The sequence below is a fragment of the Corvus cornix genome, chromosome Z (genome assembly GCF_000738735.6).
Source record: "Corvus cornix cornix isolate S_Up_H32 chromosome Z, ASM73873v5, whole genome shotgun sequence".
NCBI classification, from domain to species: Eukaryota; Metazoa; Chordata; class Aves; order Passeriformes; family Corvidae; genus Corvus; species Corvus cornix.
Genome location: NC_046357.1, coordinates 13,352,371 through 13,370,263, shown reverse-complemented (window position 1 = coordinate 13,370,263; position 17,893 = coordinate 13,352,371). Strand labels below are relative to the sequence as shown.

The 17,893-nt window shown below is 42.1% G+C and overlaps 1 protein-coding gene across 2 annotated transcripts in view; it reads right to left on the bottom strand.

The window, feature by feature from the left end:
* The window catches only part of ADAMTS12 (ADAM metallopeptidase with thrombospondin type 1 motif 12), a 160,467-nt gene that overhangs the window by 100,967 nt on the left and 41,607 nt on the right, over positions 1-17,893 (bottom strand). For both annotated transcript variants that reach the window (XM_039567189.1, XM_039567188.1), the window contains exon 3: positions 3,118-3,292. In XM_039567189.1, coding sequence (XP_039423123.1) covers positions 3,118-3,292 — 175 coding nt within the window. The remainder of the gene's footprint in view (positions 1-3,117; positions 3,293-17,893) is intronic.

Below are 17,893 nucleotides of genomic sequence, written 5' to 3'. Positions count from 1 at the left end.
ATAGTCTGTATGATGAATCTCAGTCCACGAGGTTAAAATATCTCAACACCAGTTCCTAGAAGACCTACAGTGGGCAACTCTTCATCAGCTAAGCCCCAGCTCAGTGGGGACAATGCTAGGGTCAAAAACACAAAATGAGGTTTAATCTATGAAATAGAATTAGTTTTTACAATTAAATGTGAACTGTAAATTGAAAATGTTTTGCTTTGAAGTGATCCCAAAAGGCATTATTCTAAGCTATCTGTGATGTCATGTGGTTTTACAAGCTTTCTGGCGTCAACCTCAAAAGCATGAAGTATGTGAAATCCTGAAAAGGTGGCAGAGTCAACTTACTACCTTTACAATTTATTTATGCACGAAGTACTTACCAAAGCCTGAGTACTGAATACATTTGGCATAGAAAGCAAGAATTGTATCACTTTCCCTTTTTGTTCTGTATTTCACTTCTAACAAGAGCAACTTACTCTGACAATACACAGTATAAATAGAAGATGACAATGAATTCTTTCTTCTATCCCTATTGAAAAGCTGGCTACTCAGAAATGAGCCAACAAAACACAGAATGGCTTGGTTTGGAAGGGACCTGAAATACTACCTAGTTTCAGTCCCCTGCCATGGGCAGGGACATCTTCCACTGAACCAGGTTGCTGAGAGCTCCATCCAGCCTGGCCTTGAACACTTCCAGGGATGGGACATCCACAGCGTCTTTGGGTAACTTGTTCCAGAGCTTCATCACCCTCAAGATAAAGAATTTTTTGCTAATATCTAATCTAAATCTACTTTCTTTCAGTTTGAAGTCATTTCCTCTTGTCCCATCACTCCAATCCCTTTTAAAAAGTCTCTCTCCATCTTTCTTGTAGGCTCCCTTCAGGTACTGGAAGGACACAATTAGGTCACCCCAAAGCCTTTTTCCCTCCAGTCTGAAAAGATGCTCCAGCCCTCTGATCATCTTGGTGCCTCCTCTGGACTGGCTCCAGCAGGTCCCTGTCCCTCCTGTGCAGGGACCCCAGAGCTGGATGCAGTGCTCCAGGTGGGTCTCAGCAGAGCGGAACAGAGGGGCACAATCCCCTCCCTCCCCTGCTGCCCACGGGGCTCTGGATGCAGCCCAAGACACGTAACACCCAACATAAAAGTTAAGGGCTTTTGAGGAATCAGATTGTTAGATCCTGTCACACAGAGGGGAAAAATATAACGAAGGAAACGGTTTTATCCCCATGCACTTTTTCACACTTATTATTTAACTTTTATGACAGCCAAGATTACTGCTTGTTCCAAAGCAGATATTACTTCTAAAGGCTGACTCAGTTAAAAACAGAAACATAAATTACAGTATATTATTTTGTTAGTTCCTAAGACGCTACCTTTGTTTGGCTGCACTATCATGAAAATACTACCACCAGAAATAATTCTGTCATGTTGGAATGATTAACATCAGACAGGAAGTTTAAATTGAAAAGCCCATTAGAGCAGTGATGAAACTGCAGGGAAGTTAATGCTATTTTTTTCCAGTGTCCAAGTACAGCCAGTCTTTTTCTGTCTCATTCTGCATGATTTTGAAGAAAGACACAAGAGGCTAAAAGCGAGAGGTAGAAAGAAAATAAGCAGACCACACAATGCAAATATACAGCATGTTCCCTAGATCTCTTATCTTCTCTCCACACTTAAAATGACTGCATACAGATGTTATTTCATCCATAAAAGAAACCTGGAAGACAGTAGGCAAGAACAACTTCCTCATTTTTCACAGGCAAATCTAAACTAATTTCTTTTGTTTATCCCAGCAGCCATCAGAAGGAATGAAAATTCAGAGAGCTATTTGAAATTCTCACCAAGATAAACATCACCTTTAGACACTCCTGGTTTTTCAAATCCAGGATTATTTTCTAATAAGTAGACTTTTACTTGATGAAAAATAAAATGGAACAGCATTCATATTAATTCTTACGGCTTCCTCTTCACCTTCCTAGTATTGTAGGAGATTGAGTAACCTCCCCCATCAGCTTTCTCAGGTTTTTACCGTTACCATTTTGCACTACCTTGGGCCAGCAAGCAAGAAGTGCAATGCAGGTCTACAACCAGAAATACAGAGGGGTCAAGTTGTTCTTTGCTTCTTTAATTTACCAATTCATATTACACAGCAGTAAAACTTCAGCAGCAGTCATGATGGGGGATTAGAAATTCCTACATTCCTCCTTTCATTTCCCATTCCTGGAAAGGAACCAACTTCTTTTAAACCACTGACCTGTGAAAGACAGAAACACATTCCTGTGTATTCTGCAGCTGTATTTGTACATAACTCAGGCCTTAGGTCATGCAGGTAATTACTGATTCATCCCTACCCAATACTATACCTGTCTAAAGTTTGGTGCAGACTCAAGGCCTCAAACATCAGAGAATCAATACAGAATCTGAACATTTTTGGTATAAAATAAATCAAGGAAATTATTTTACTAAATAAAGAAACTAATTTTGCAATTATGAGATACCAACTACCCTCTAGATACGCTCTTTCTTTCCAGCATAGTGTATTAGTTTGTTTTCCCAAAAGACATGATCCTGAGTATTACTGCACCAATATTTAAGCTATTTTTACTTACACTTCTACAAAAAATGTTACTGTTGATGTCCTGTACTTCACTTTCTGAATAACTAAATAAAACTCTTTCAATAACCTGCTAACAATCACAGAAAATCTAGAAATCCTAAATTTAAACCATGGATTAGAGGTGAGTTATTTTATGTTGAGGACAGAACTTGCATGAAGTGAGAACATTTTATTAAAAATAATCCTGACTGCAAATCTTGTCATCCCAGAACTCCTCAAGAATTCAAGTTTCAATCTCACTGAACAGTTCTGGTTGGAGAGAATTTGAGGGTTAGAAAGGATCAATGGTGTGAAAAACATATCCCAGTAGTCATAAGAAGGATTTAACTTTACAGAAAGAAACCCAGATGGGGTGGCTCCTCTGGTGTTTCAATTGAGATGCTCTCATTTTGCATAACCTTTTCTTACAGAATTTTAAAAAGCCTGGCAGAAGGAAAGGCACACACCACTGAAAAATAACGGCTTAAAAAGATTCAGAAAGCGAGTAGGCAGAAATCCAGCAAAATTAGTACCATTCAGTCCACATGCTCGTTCGTTTTCCATCGGGATGGCCCGTCTTCTCCTTAAAGCATTGTGAAGGTTATTTGCACCATAAATTATATGGGGATGGGGTGTTCCCTCCTTCTGTGGATGCTTTCTAATAGGCTCAATGAAGTAATCCCCATGGGGCAGATGGAAATATCCAGTCTGAAAATAAGCACAAAAGAGTTAATCGCTCCTGTTCTGTTACTAGAAGTCAAAAATAAATATACTCTTCCTACCACCATCCCCAAGCTTTCCTCATAAGCCAGTCATTACACTGCAGAAAAAAGAACACAACCGGTTTTCAATTTTTTTGCTGCTTACAACAAGACTGTTTCATACCTCACAGACATAACAGTCCAAAGGGAAACAGAAAAAAATCTCCTTCCTAATAATCTGAAACTGAGGCTAAGACTCTCATATTCTTGCAAAGCCACTAAAAGGTCAAAAGTTTATTTGCCAAACATGATGCACGAGGAAGAGTTGCATCTTGTACTTCTGGTGTTTTGCATCCATTCCCCGGAGATCAAGACTGGAATAGAAGCTGTTTCGTAAGTGCAAATCAAAATTCTGTTCCCAGCTGCAGTTCCACAATCAATTACCCAACCCATCAGATGGGCTGGACTGTGTGGTTCATGCTTGACTGAGACTAGAAACCCTAACTGGCACCCAGGCCAACACTACAATGGAAGAAATAAAAAGTTTTTCATGAATTAGCAAGCCATTGAGAACGTCCCATAGATCAGCTAACAAAATCTGCAGTATTTCACATGCTGTAACTTTGGTATCAGCCTCCTGGCTTTGTCTGATATATATGGCCTTTGATACCCATCTGGACTACACAGGATCATCATACACATCCCTCCGCCATGATCCAGGAGACCCTTCCAACCAGACATGGCTTTGGTCCATTGTGTCCCAACATTTTGGCAGGAACTGTAAACATTCCAAAACCGTTGTAATGCCCTCCCACTTCAAGATATACGGAGCAGTATTAAATCTAAAAGCAAAGGATCTACTGACAACACAGATCACACTGTGGATGTGACAAGAGGCTGGAGTATTCCAGCTTTGTTTTATTGTGACTTTGTTTCTTCTTCACTTTCTTGCTGTGGTCAGTGCAGCCCTCTTAGCCTGTTCTGGAGCAGGGAAGAAATGCAGTAACACTCAGAATGACAGACAAATTAAAAAATCTTCTGTAGCACTCCAAAGCCTTACAGTTGCTCTGGACTGTTGGGAAAGCCAGTATGAGGGCAAGGATATGAAAGAAATCACATGAATGGAAGAAAAGCATTCTTATAAAACTATAAAATAACCATGGGCTCTATGGACAAGGAGACAAAAGGCAGCTCAGTGAGATACTCCACTGATTGCCACGGGCCCAATACATCCTACAGCTAACTGGTACAAATAAATAACTGTGACTGTCATTTCACAGTTTACCCAACAGTTCTGAAGATCAGAAACTTTCTTTCCAATGAAAGTTAAAACCAGAGTCTGGCATTGGTTTGAAGCCTGGTTTACTCCCATAAAGCACCAAAGGTTCAGGACTCATAGTCCATGTGTTTGTTCATCTGGGATTACAGCTACTGCCTGTATAGGTTTTGATTAATTTTTAAGAAAAAATACATTGACACTTCTGATTCTTAAACAACATACAAAAAATGCTCGTGTTTCTTTTTAAATCATAAATCAAGGCATAGCACCAGAGCCACACTACAGAAGCAGTAAATCCCACGTTCACATTGGATAAAGCTGTCAGGCAAGAGTGAATCTATACAGCAAGAATGCCTCTACAGTGGTCAGACCAGGAAATCTGTGACATGGCTTTCCCCATGTGGCTCAGGGAATCAATGCACCTTCGAAAATCCTTGTCCACTCCTTTTCATTTCACAGGGTTCAGTCTTTCCTGGATACTTGTAAAGACTGGATTATTTGATTATATTGTGGGTTTTTAAGCCAGTTGGAACCAGGAGGAACTAGACATCTTCACTTGCAGATCCTGGTATTTTACAGCAAGTGGCAATAGTCACCAGATTATTTTGTCAAGGTGCCTTTGTAACAAGAAAGCCAGGCAATCATATAAAAGGTGAAGCAAGTCTATCAGTGGTAACCTCAAGCTCCCTCCTCAATGCTTGCATGTTAAAATTCAGCTGTCTATCCAAGCTGTATGGAGCAGGAAAAAAAGCAAAACTTCATTATATGAATATGACTGTCCAAGTCAATTTCCAGCATGTAGGGGCCTTCCAAAAGGTTCCAGAGACTTCCAGCACTTACTGAACTCTTGCTTTGCATTTTCACTTTCACCCTGCACAGGGTGTCCACCAAGAAATTACATGCTGAGACCAACTGAGACCAAAGAAAAAAAGGGAAATCTTCACATTAAACTTACTTCAAACCACTGAGGACTGGCAAAATTCCCTTTGCTGCTTAAATACGTCTTCAGTTTTGCTCTTCATAGCTGTTCTTTTCTGACTCACAATATAATAGCAAGAATTTTTCATTTAAAGTCCATCAGATTTCAAGCTATGTAAATACAATAGATGCTTCTTCTGCGGTGTTTGTAGCATCACCTACTTTTGAGTGCATTCACACAGCCTCAGAATACACAAAGGAGGGCAGTTATGAAAGCCTCATCAGAAGAAAGCCATTCCTATTTACATTTATGAAAGGGTTCAGTTATCACCATGGAAAAAAATAACTGCAGAGAAGTTTTCCTCATTCAAACTTCCTTATGAAAAGCTACCATGTAATACAGCCATTAAAATGGTCAGAAAATAGGGACGGGGTGTGTTTGTTTGTTTTGGGGGGTATTTGTTTCCCTCAAAGCCTACAGGGGAAAACCTGCAAATCTACCACAGAAATTTTTTTTAATTGTTTTTCTCCCCTCTTTCAAATCTCACTCTTTGCCCTCAGATTCTGACATACTGTGACTGCAAATGCTTAGCATACTGTGTTTGGGAGTGCTGCTGTATCACTTAATGGGATTTTTAATCCATGTGCCCCAGCATTTTGATGCAAAGAGCTCCCTGAACACATCTCATCTCCTACATTTCACATCACTTGCCAGGAGGACAATGGTGATCCTGGGACACTTCTGACTTAAAAGTTTTCAATCAAGTGTTTGGTTTTCAGTAGAATCTGCATTTTCCAGTGGAAAGCAGGTATTTTTCACATATATATTTCAGTCAAAAGCTTGGGGGCTTGTCAAAATACAATTTCTGGCATGTTTTTTTCTATCAGTTTCACATAGGAAGTTGAAACGGAGTCCTGTGGGAATGGAAAAAGCAGCTTTACCCTTGGCTATGGTTTTGGAATTGCAATACTACCCCAGACAGGAGGGGCTGGGGTTAGTGGATGTTTTGCAGGAGAAAAAGGGAGGGAAAAAACTACAATCTGTAGTCTAAAATTACAATAACTGAGTATGTTGACAATAATGCCAAAAAAAATAATATCTGTAGTGAGAACAGTGTGTAACTCCCCGAAACCAAACAATATTTCTGACAACAAATTTCAGACAATATTTTTGACAACAGGGCAGTGACAGAATCTGAAAATACAGTGACTTTTAGAAGCAACACAAAACAAAAATAAGAGGGCAAGATCCTGGTTTTACCTTTAGGTACTTTGCTCCACGTGTTTATTATAACTGTAATACATGGTAAGAGAAATTAAGTTTGAATAAAAGAATTAAAGAAAAGAATGTGACATATGGAACAAGAATTACCAGAGACCTGCAGCTGCAAATAATCTAAACTGCGCTGGTGAAGTAAATTATCTGTTAACATTACACACGCTAAATTTATTTTAGGTAAACACTTAGTTCCTTTCTGTATGTCCCTTTTTTTTTTCCAGGGATCTTTCTTTTTGAATTTCTCTGCTCCTATTTCAGCCAAAACAAAAACCTAGCATCCAGATGAGACTTTTCACTACATCCTCAGACAGAGCTAGAAAAAGCCAGACCTGTCATGATGTTGCTCAGACAGAAAGAGGTTGGGGCTTTTAGGTACTGAGTAATTTGATGGAAGACTTTTATGAACATCACCCACAGAAAAGGAGAGCATTCTAGTTCTTACACACTTCTACAGAATAAAACCATGCTTTTAGCACAGCTTAGTGAAGAAGGTGCTGTGATACTGAAACACAGACTTGTAGTTTAGCATACCTTTGGTCTGAAATGAAAATAGCTTATTTTTAAGACAAAGTAAGTAAAAGAACAGAATACTATCATTCCGTAAGATTTTAAGTTCTTTTGTCACACTTGCTATAATATTTTAGGCGCTTCCAGAAAACTGGGCAGAAAGTTCAGGTACAGAGGATCGGGAAAAAAAAATAGCCATATTTACAGCAAGACAGACTTTTGTGGAAGAAAACAAGGTATCTGGAGAGGAGGGAGTATCTGACATCTTTCAGTTCCCAAGGGAGAGACATCAGTTCTGGATACTTCAGAGAGATGGGTCTTTCTGGCTGGGGGCATATGCTCAGCCAAAGAGAGAAGTCAAGTCTCTAGGGCCATGTCTATCAGCTACCATACAACCCCTTAAGATACACACTCACTCAGCTGAGAGACTTGGCAGAGAACCAATACTCTGGGTTATAGCCCCAGCTTGCTGGTGACCACTCTCCACTGTGTTTCTTCTTTTCACTCTTCCTGGATGAAGGTTAGCTAAGCTAAGTCTTAAGAAGCTAAGGCATTAAAAACCCCCAGCTTTTATAAAAACATGTCCAAAATACGCCTTCATTTGCCCTTCTGCTGTGCCGCAGATACAGTTCATTAAATAATTCTGAATCAGGAGCCACATCTATGGACTCACTGCAAGCTTTGCATCTCACACAGAAACTGAAACAGCCTAGGTACACTCATTTCTACTTGAGGAAAATCTCTGGAAATTAATGTTGTATAGAGACTGCAGCAGGCTTGTTGGGGTCCCTCCCCTGCCATGTAGCCCTGGCAGAGGGGCCCTGAGGGCACAGACACGGGGTTTCCCTGCCCCTGCTCAGCCTCGCTCCCATGGGTTGGTTTGTGTTCCCTGCGCGGGCAGAAGGACCCTTGGTCCCGTGACTGGAACAGTTCCTCGGCAGAGCCCCGGCCATGCGGCTGGAGAAATAAACATCTCTGAAACATCTAGCAAGAATCTGTCTGTCCATATATATTTCCTTTCCACGGGACTCCTGGTTTGGTATATGCATGTTGCAGGATCCCCACTGCAACATAATGGTGGATAATGCGGGCAGAACGATCCCCGATCCCTAAGCGACTGATTTGTGTGAGTAAACCCTGGAAACTTTGGATTCCTCTTCTTGGTTTTGCTTTGCTATTCTATATCTAAACTATGGAAGAACCGTGGGAAGACTCTCGGCTTTCAGAGCCGCATATGGACATTTATCTTAAACTTAAAATGATTCTTGAACAACGATTTGTAAATTTTAGCTTGATTCAAGCTCAAAAAGAACTGAAACACTTCCTGGCATGGTTGTTTAAGAACTTTTTCTATGTTTCTTGGGATTTAATTCTTACCAAGGGCTTTTGGAAAACCGTTTGGACACAGTTAATACTGGAGTCAAAATATATGCCGATGGAAGAATATTTTCGTGAATATTATTTAATTACTGAGACTGTTGAGCAATGTCAGCTGTGTCTTGGCGAAGGGAAGCCTGGCACAGGGACCGTGCGGCCCACGCCACGTGCACCGAGCGCTCTGCGAGCAGCAGCGAGGCAGTTCCCGCGTGCGGGCGGAGCCACGCGAGCCGCAGTGTCGGTGGCGGAGCGAGGAGCGGTGGGAGCGGCGGGACCCGACGGTGCCTGCCCGGCCCCACACAGCGCGTGGTGGAGCGAGCCCCGTGAACACCCGGCCGAGAGGGGCGGCGCGCGGGCGGCGGCTGGCGGCGGTGGGCGGTGGAACAGAGCCGCGCCCAGCCGAGACACGCGCTGGAGCAGGGCGTGGGGGGGTCATCGCTCGGGGGCCCGGCCGAGACATGGGTACAGCGCCTGGCAGCGGCAGCGAAGCTGCGACCAGAGGAGGCGACGCACGGAGAACTGAGCGGCGCGGCCCGGCCCGGCCCGCGCAGCCCCGAATGCAGCCCCGGGAAGAGCGCGCAGGCACCAGCAGCCCCGACAATTCCAACACAGGAGCGACCGAAGGAGAGAGCAAAGACGCAGCGAGACAGAAAACAGCAGCCACTCGGAAAAAGGAAAAGATCATAGTAACTAAGACCTTAGGGATAGTAAAATGGTATAATGTTAAGCAAAATTATGGTTTTATAACAAGGTGTGACAACCAGCAAGACATATTCGTGCATAGAACTGCTATTAAAAAGAATAACCCTGAAAAATGCATCTCAAGCTTGGGAGATGGAGAGGTGGTGGAATTCAAAATTATACGAGGTAGAAAAGGGTTACAAGCATTGCAGGTCACTGGGCCTGATGGTGTTTCTGTAAAAGGCAGTATATATGCTAAAAATCGTAGTCATGTTAGACAATATCTCCATTATAAGCCCCCCTACAGTCTCCCTTTCCTAATCCCACCTTTCCCTTTTACCCTATGTCCTATTACCCCCAGTGTATTCCCAATCTGGTTTTTTATCCATGGTTTCCCTCACAAAACCATGCTTTTGCCAATTGTTTCCCCAAAAATCCCTTTCCAATGCCGAGTGGGGGATGAAAAGGGGGAGGGAAGAAGTTAAACCCTCTCCTGCCTCAGTTTCCCCACAAAGCATGCTCAGAGAGTTCTGTCTCCCTTCTGTCAGCCTTAAGATGTTCCAGAGAATCTGTTTGGACATTTAAAGACTCATGAGGGTGGCTTGTTTTGTTTTGAAACTGTTCTTGTTATGTTTATCCAGTTGTTTTCATTCTCCTTTTATTAAAATAAAACGGGTGAGGTGTTGGGGTCCCTCCCCTGCCATGTAGCCCTGGCAGAGGGGCCCTGAGGGCACAGACACGGGGTTTCCCTGCCCCTGCTCAGCCTCGCTCCCATTGGTTGGTTTGTGTTCCCTGCGCGGGCAGAAGGACCCTTGGTCCCGTGACTGGAACAGTTCCTGGGCAGAGCCCCGGCCATGCGGCTGGAGAAATAAACATCTCTGAAACATCTAGCAAGAATCTGTCTGTCCATATATATTTCCTTTCCATGGGACTCCTGGTTTGGTATATGTATGTTGCAGGATCCCCACTGCAACACAGGCTCACTTGAAAATGTATGACTTGGAACACATAATTTTAAAAGACATCTTTGTTCACGCTTCATTCAGGTCATGGTATCCTCAATTATCATCTTCATTGTCCATCCTAAAAACATTTATTACTTCTTCTATTTTGTGATTTTTCTTAAGAATAAACAGTCCGGGTATCTTATTCCTACATCCACTTGTGAGTGCCCTGTTGCTGCATTGCATTGTAGAAATATCCCATCTTGTTTTCTCATTACAGAAGATCTACAAATGATTATAATTGCATGGCCATGAAGTTTCTTTGAGCCTCATTAGGTAGTATCTCTGCAGCCTTCTGCTTTGAAATCCCCAGTAGTTCATGAGGCACATGAAGCTCCTACATCTCTAACTGTGCCCAGCAGCTGTCACTTCATGTTGTCCAGGTGCTTTCACATTCTCACATTCTATTGTTTGAAATATATACCACTGGATCCAAGCCAAAACTGTCCTCCTTTGCTGTATCTAAATCTCAGACACACCATTAAATTCCAACAGGGTAAAACTTTATTGCCCACTAGAGTACTAGTAACTGGACATTTTTATGGTCTTGAAACTGAGCAAAGATAGTATTTCATAAATTTTACAGAACTTTCAGTGCTGATTATAGTAAGCTGAAACAAGGTGTGTTTGCCACATGCTGAGCATCCAGCAGGTAGATGGCATGGCACAGTTGAATAATAATTCTTCAACTCAAACTCAGTTTGAACCCTTCTTCTATTTACCACTGTGATTTCCACAGTGCAGATGAGACAGACCACCAAGGACTGCCTGAAGTCCAGAGCACTCCAATGATCTGAAGCTCCTTCTGTAAGTATTCCCTTGTTGCTCCGTTGCTGGTGAGTCCCCTGGGTCTTGAGGAAGACAAGGTCGCAGTTCTTTGGGCTGCCCAGTCTGTCCACAGGCAGTGAGGTGACACCCCACCAGGACAGGCTGGGGGCATGGTGCCCAGCCAGTGCTCTGAGCCTCACAATAAGTTACATCACTTGAAGATGTTACCTTGAGAATTAAATATACCCGGATAAGTTTCCTGCTGCAAAAGTCAGCTAGGTCACACCGGCACTGCATCAAGCAAGGACTATAAAAAGTAGTAAGGTCTCAAGCTCTACCTCAGGGTGAATATAACAGCAAGCTTAATATAAATTTGAAAATCAATCAGCTTTGCTATCCAGCTTGAAGGACACTCTTTGGTAAACAGTAACATATTTTTTATGAGTTTTTTACTATTCCTCATATTTATGCTCTCCCCTTTCCCCTTCTCCCCTGTTTTTATATTGGAAATTTTAATGGCAACTAGTGGGGAAAAAAGTACTAAAAAACTCTGCTGCTTTTCCAAGAGCAAGAGGTTTACTTTGATTGTAATCACAAGAGGGTAAGACTATCAAGTTTTTACTTCATTTGAAATTGAAAAACAACTCAGGCAAGTGTTACTGTTCTGAGACAAGAGTTTGCCCAATTCCTCCAAAGACAGTTTGGGAGAATAAGAAAGAGCAACAGCTGTTTTCTTCCCAGAAAATACTCTTGGAATATCTCACTCTGTAGTGGTTTGGTCCAAAATACTCATTACTGTTTATCTGCTGTGAGATAAGAATTAGGAGAAATGCAAAACAGGCACCAAACTTGAAAGAATATAAAGAAGTTTATTAACAGACCTAAAAGAAGAAAAAAAAATTATACCACCTTCAGAACTCTCCTCCTGCCCCCACCTTCCTCCCTTCTCCCACTGACAATGTTCAAAGACAACCCTTAAGATGTTCAGTCTGTTTACCACTTCCATAATAACCTTGTTCAGTCCATTTAGAAAGAGAAGTCTCTTCTTGCTCATGCTATGAAAACATTATCACAACGAGACAGCCGCCCACTTCCAAATATTGTTCAGTCCATTTAGGAAGAGGAGTCTCTCTGCCTGCGTGTGAGTCCTTTCCCCCGACTTGCAGCTTTTCCCGCAACTGCTTTCGAGGGTCCACTCTTGAAGTTTTTTGGGGTACAATTTTAAGGTTGAGCTGTTCAGAAACAAAAACAGAGGCCCTTCTCCTTCCCTGGGAGCAAAGGGTCTTCATCATCTTCATCTTTAGGACTATCTCTGGGAGCATCTCTAGGAACTGAGGTTTCTCCTTTCCCATTTGGAGCAAAAGTCCTCATCTGGTTCATCTCTAGGGACTGAGGTTTTCTCCTTTCCCGTTTGGAGCAAAAGTCCTCATCTGGTTCATCTCTCCCTGTCCAAACTTCTCATGAAATTACAGCTGTGTCAGCATCTGCCTATCTCCACGCAGGTGCTTCTGCTCACGAGTTGAACACTCCACCCCCCATATCTTCATGAAATTACAACAGGAGACTCTGATATATCATAGCTTCACAACAGAATTTCAGCTTTAAGCATCTCCTCTCTCTCTTCCCTCAGGTTTTCAGCTCTTCACAGCAATAAAAAGGGTTAATCTCACCTCGGCCTTGCAGCTTTGCAGCTGGAATGTTGAATTTTCTTATCGCAGTGGAGAGGGGGGAGAGCCGAGCCGCTCCGGCTGCCCACGGCAAGGCAGTGGGGGGGTTCCACGGCTGGAACAGGTCCATGGCTTCAGGATGGCCATGGCCCGGCCCGGCCTGGCCCAAGCAGGGCCTGGCCGGGCCCACTGGGCCCTGCTCGGGCCCGCAGCCACCTGTCCCAGCGCCGGAAACGAGAGAGAGCTTGGAGGGGGAGTTTGCCTATTCTTAAATGTGGATAACAGAGGTGATCACAACTTTAAGTGGCTTAGAGAATTGTCCATATTCAAACTGGCCAGCTGATAGGTTCTATCAGTTCCCAGAGGAAACTGTAAGCACCCCTTAGCAAGGACGTCCCTTCCGGGACTATGCTTGCTAACCTATGACACACTCATATTTTCCTAATTGAACTTGTTCAGAATGCACTGTATTCCGGGGGCTTATGTTGTACAAACTGGGGGGAGAGGGGCGTATCTCATTAATATTAGAACTGCCTTTCATGAAAATGCAAATTAACTACGTAAAAATAGTTTGTACTTCTCAGCATTTGAAATCCCCTCTGACACTTCCAATGAGAAGTTTTGAAGCTTTGATTTGGAAGCCAGTACATTTTTACAGTTTGCAAAGCTGGTTACCTTTGATGATTTAAAGCCTATCTAATGCTGAAGCGTAAAGATTTAACACCAAATTGTTAAGAGGTTCTGTGCATAAACGGTGCTGTCTATTAAGAATGAAAAGACAGGCAAGAGGATCCACAAAGCAAACATGATCTGTAATCACAGAGACAGAAAGCACCATGGCTGTTTTGGCTTCCTGCTCACTTATATTCTAAAACTAATTTCAAGCTAGTGAGCATGACAGTGTTAATACTGCAGAGTTCAAACTTTATTAGAGAATAACTAAAGGCAAACATTTGATCAAATGACAAGTGGCTTTGTTTCTATTGACCAGTACTGTTTGTATTACTGTGACTACAGGAACCCCAGTCAACAGGCAGAAAGCAGAGATACAAATGATGACAGCTGCCACAATGTGTGCAGATAGATGGAAGAAAGCACAATTACCCATTTTCCAGTGGATGAAAGTCTGTCAGGAACTTTACTCCTCTCAACACCAGAGCAAGGGACGGTCACAGCCAAACCTCTTCCTCTCCATAGAAATTACTTTGCTTGATGAAACAGAAGTCTGTGTGGAAGAGCAACATCAAACTGACCCACCTGCTGATGCTGTTCTCCTCTCTTCACTCTGTTCAGCCCAAAACCAAGAAGTGGTGTCAGGAGCAGACAGCATATTTTAGGTCTGCATTTGTCATCATTGGTGTGTTGGGAGAGGAGGCTTCTGCCTCTCTTTTCTCCATGAAACTGCACAGCCCAGACAGGACTTAAGAATGAATTTCAGCATGCCATGGAAGGGTCATGCCATCACTTATCAGTGTCATTTCAAGGTGACCTTAAAGGCAGCTCATCCTGATGCCCTCAGCCTCTTCTTTACTTACCACCTGTATTTCCAGTGCCTTTCCAAAAGGTGAATTTCTGGTACCAAAGGAGCAGCACTGTGACATAGGAGAATCTTTTCATGAATACATGAGGAGTCATGGATTCTGCTCAACAACTGCAGCTTGAAACACACTGCCCTTGTTTCCAGGGTGGTGTGTGCAAGCAGCTGCTCCATTTGCTCTGCACAGTCTTGTGACAGCCTGCGAGCCATGCTCAAGCTGCAGCTTGCTGTGCTGTCCCTGGGGAGGAATGAAGACGGAGGGAGCTTATCAAAACCAAATACCTTACAAAACAGGAAAATTCAGTCCTGGTTGAGGGCAGCTGTGGCAAGTGAGTGACACACTACACCAAAAAGGTTATTCTGCACCACAAACCAGTCTCTCTTTAGAAAAGGACTGGAAGTAAGCACTGGGATGTGGAAGGAGAGGGGAGAAGAAACTAAATGAAACTATAAAAACAAACTGAGATCCAGAACGTGCAGGACAAAGCGCAGTCTCTAGCATGCAGCCATGCTCAGCACGTGCCACTTTGGGAACCAGCATGATGGTAACTGGCAATCATCACAGAAGTGCTGAACTCCTTCTGGCCTGGAGCAAAGCACATGCCGCTCACTTGACTTTCCTGGTTATTTCTGTCAGCCTGAGAAGGGAGAATGATGTGCTTTCATGACTGCATCTGGCACCCACGAATGCTTTTACAAATCTAGTACAAGTCCCAGCTCCCTCCAACACTTACCAAAGCTGGAGGCTGATCTGAGTCAGCGTGGGATTCAGGTCAGTTTAAAAGCACAAAGCATTTGAGCTAGCTCTGAATGTGATGTAAATCCCTCCTTGAAGCTTGAATTCTGACTGAAACCCATTTCCACTAACATGAGAGGCACAGTGCGCACACTGATATATCATCAAATTCACCTATGCACGCTAGACACTTCAGCTCACAGGCAGAAAATTAACTTCTCTCTCAGAGCTGCAGAGAGATGACCTATACTCCGAAATACAAGTCATGCAAAAAGCCCACTCCAGTGAAAGCAAAAGCCTGCAAGACAAACAAATGCTCCTCAATCTACTAACAATCAAGTTTCTGCTCAAAACTTGGCAGGACATACTCAATGAAAGTATTTACCTGCAAAAGAACAAGAAAATACTTTTTGTACAGACAAGAGAGATGCTGTCTGCAAATGACATGTTCCTGAACACATGTTCATGGTTCTGTACAGTAAAATGTTTTACTGAAAAAAGTTTGCTTAAACCCAAAATATACCAAATCAAATTTGGTACAAAACTAGCAACCCAGTAAACTACTTAGACTAAGACTAGCATAAAAACTCCGGTAATTTCCAGGCCCCTTCTTCTGGGAGTGTAATCTGATGAAATCTCAAGGGTGTCTGAGGTGATGAATACTTTAAAGTGCTTCTGAAGCTGGAGGGAAATCAACAAGTCCAACACTTTCCAGAGCAAGGCTGTGTGTAATAAGGACCTAAAAAGGCTGGAAAATGGACAACATGGGGAAACAGCAAGTGGCACAGACAATCTGGTGAGTTCCTGCCTGTTTGCCCTAGTGAAAAAGATAGGTCATTTCAAAACATGCTGGCAGCAACAAAACATTTTTTCACCCAAGACAGGAGTTTCACATCCCTCTTATGCTGAGGACCCCAGAGCTGGATGCAGTGCTCCAGGTGGGTCTCACCAGAGCAGAGCAGAGGGGCAGAATTCCCTCCCTCCCCTGCTGCCTAGAATGCCCTGGGTGAAGCCCTGGAAACAGTTGGCTTCTGGGCCAAACATGTCTCTCCAGAGTAGAAACAAGTATGTCATGTGGCACAGTGTCAAAGGATTAGGTTTTAGTCTAAATATTATTAATTTAAGATTTCCATTGCACACTGTTTTGATATGTGTGGTTTTTTTCTTTTTGAACTATTTCTGTAAAAAACCAGGTTTTGACTGTTGAAAAAATTACTGGTTTTATTTCAAACTGACAAGAATTAGACCTTCCATCAAACTCATTCATTGTCTGCAAAGAGATTGCTTTTGCTGTTTTGGAAACGCAATACTTTTTGCAATAAAAGCATTGAATTTTGCAATAAAAGCAGCAGTCAGACTTTTAGGTTTGAATGCAGTATACTGTAGCACAAAAAAAAAAGGCCAAAATAGAGAAAAATTAAGCTATTTATCTGGTGAAAAAATTGCAGTAAAACATTCTTTGGAACCAAGCAAGTGAGGAAAAGTATTTTGCTACAATAAAAGGACTCATTTTCTTTCTGTTAAAGTTTCGTTGTCTTTTTTTGCTCACAGGATGTTTAAGTTCTGTCTCTAAAACTGGCATGTTTTAAAATCCTCATGATGTACCTCCCAGGAATTCAGAAACCATGAACATCCCTTTAAACTTAAAAAAAAGGCACAGATGTTCAGCTTTTCCAAGAATTCAGCTGTTTGTTCCCTTAGGACTTCCAATACTTTTATGAGACACTGGTACAGTGACATGTAAGAAAATCTGCAAAAGAATAAGAAAATACTTTTTGTACAGATAAGAGAGACGTTGTCTGCAAATGAGACATGTTCCTGAGCACATGCTCATGGTTCTGCACAATAAAATAGTTTACTGAAAAGGTTTACTTAAACCCAAAGTATACCAAGTATCTTCAGCTACTACTAAGGATGATTCTTACTAATCTAGGAATACTAAAAATTCAAAAACTTGGTAACAATGGAAAGAAATAGAAGATACTAAATATTAGTTCATAAGCAGTCCTGACAGAACCCCAATGGACTTGAGAGTTTTTCAAAAGAGGGGTGTATTTGACTCATAAACCTTTAACAAGCTTTTGTTTGTTCAGAGAACTGTTTACAAACAAATTTATAAAGGAATTCTGGACTGAATCATCAATATTTCACAATTAACGTCTCTCAAAGTTGAACTTTAAAATACAGTACATAGAAAAAGAAATTCATTCTGCTCTCACTATTGGCCAGAACTGCACAGGTAAATACCAGAATTTTACCGCAGAAATCTTTTCAACTGAGACATGAGACTGTGACTTTTTGAAAGACAATTTCTCAAATGAGTTTTTTTTCTACAGGATGATGCCAGATCATGAAAATTCCACTGAAGCATCAGTAATGGAAATATTATCATTGACAATGTTTTTGCACAAGGGAAATAAATGCTTTTTTTATGTGCGTGTGTGCATGTATGTTCCTCTCCAAAACATTTCAGGCAAGATTTTCCCAAGTTGATGTGTTTCTTTGTCAACCTTTTTTATTTCTCCTCTATGACAATGAAAACCAGAAAATAAACAAATACATCCCTGGCTCTCAACCCCATTGATTTATTTGCAGCAGGAATGGACCTGACAGCCTACATCACACAACTAACTACATGTGGATTCCAAAGGCAATGAATAATCCCCTCTAGGCTCAGATGAAAACACATGCATTGTTCCCATCCCTTCTATTCTCACTTTAAAATATTCTTGACCATACTCTATGCTCAGTACTCAAAACGTAGCAGCACTTAGAGATCCCAAACCCAAGTTTTGTATGAGAAGACTTTTGAGACAGATTCTGCCAGAGCACAGCCAGAGTCACAGAGGTGGTTT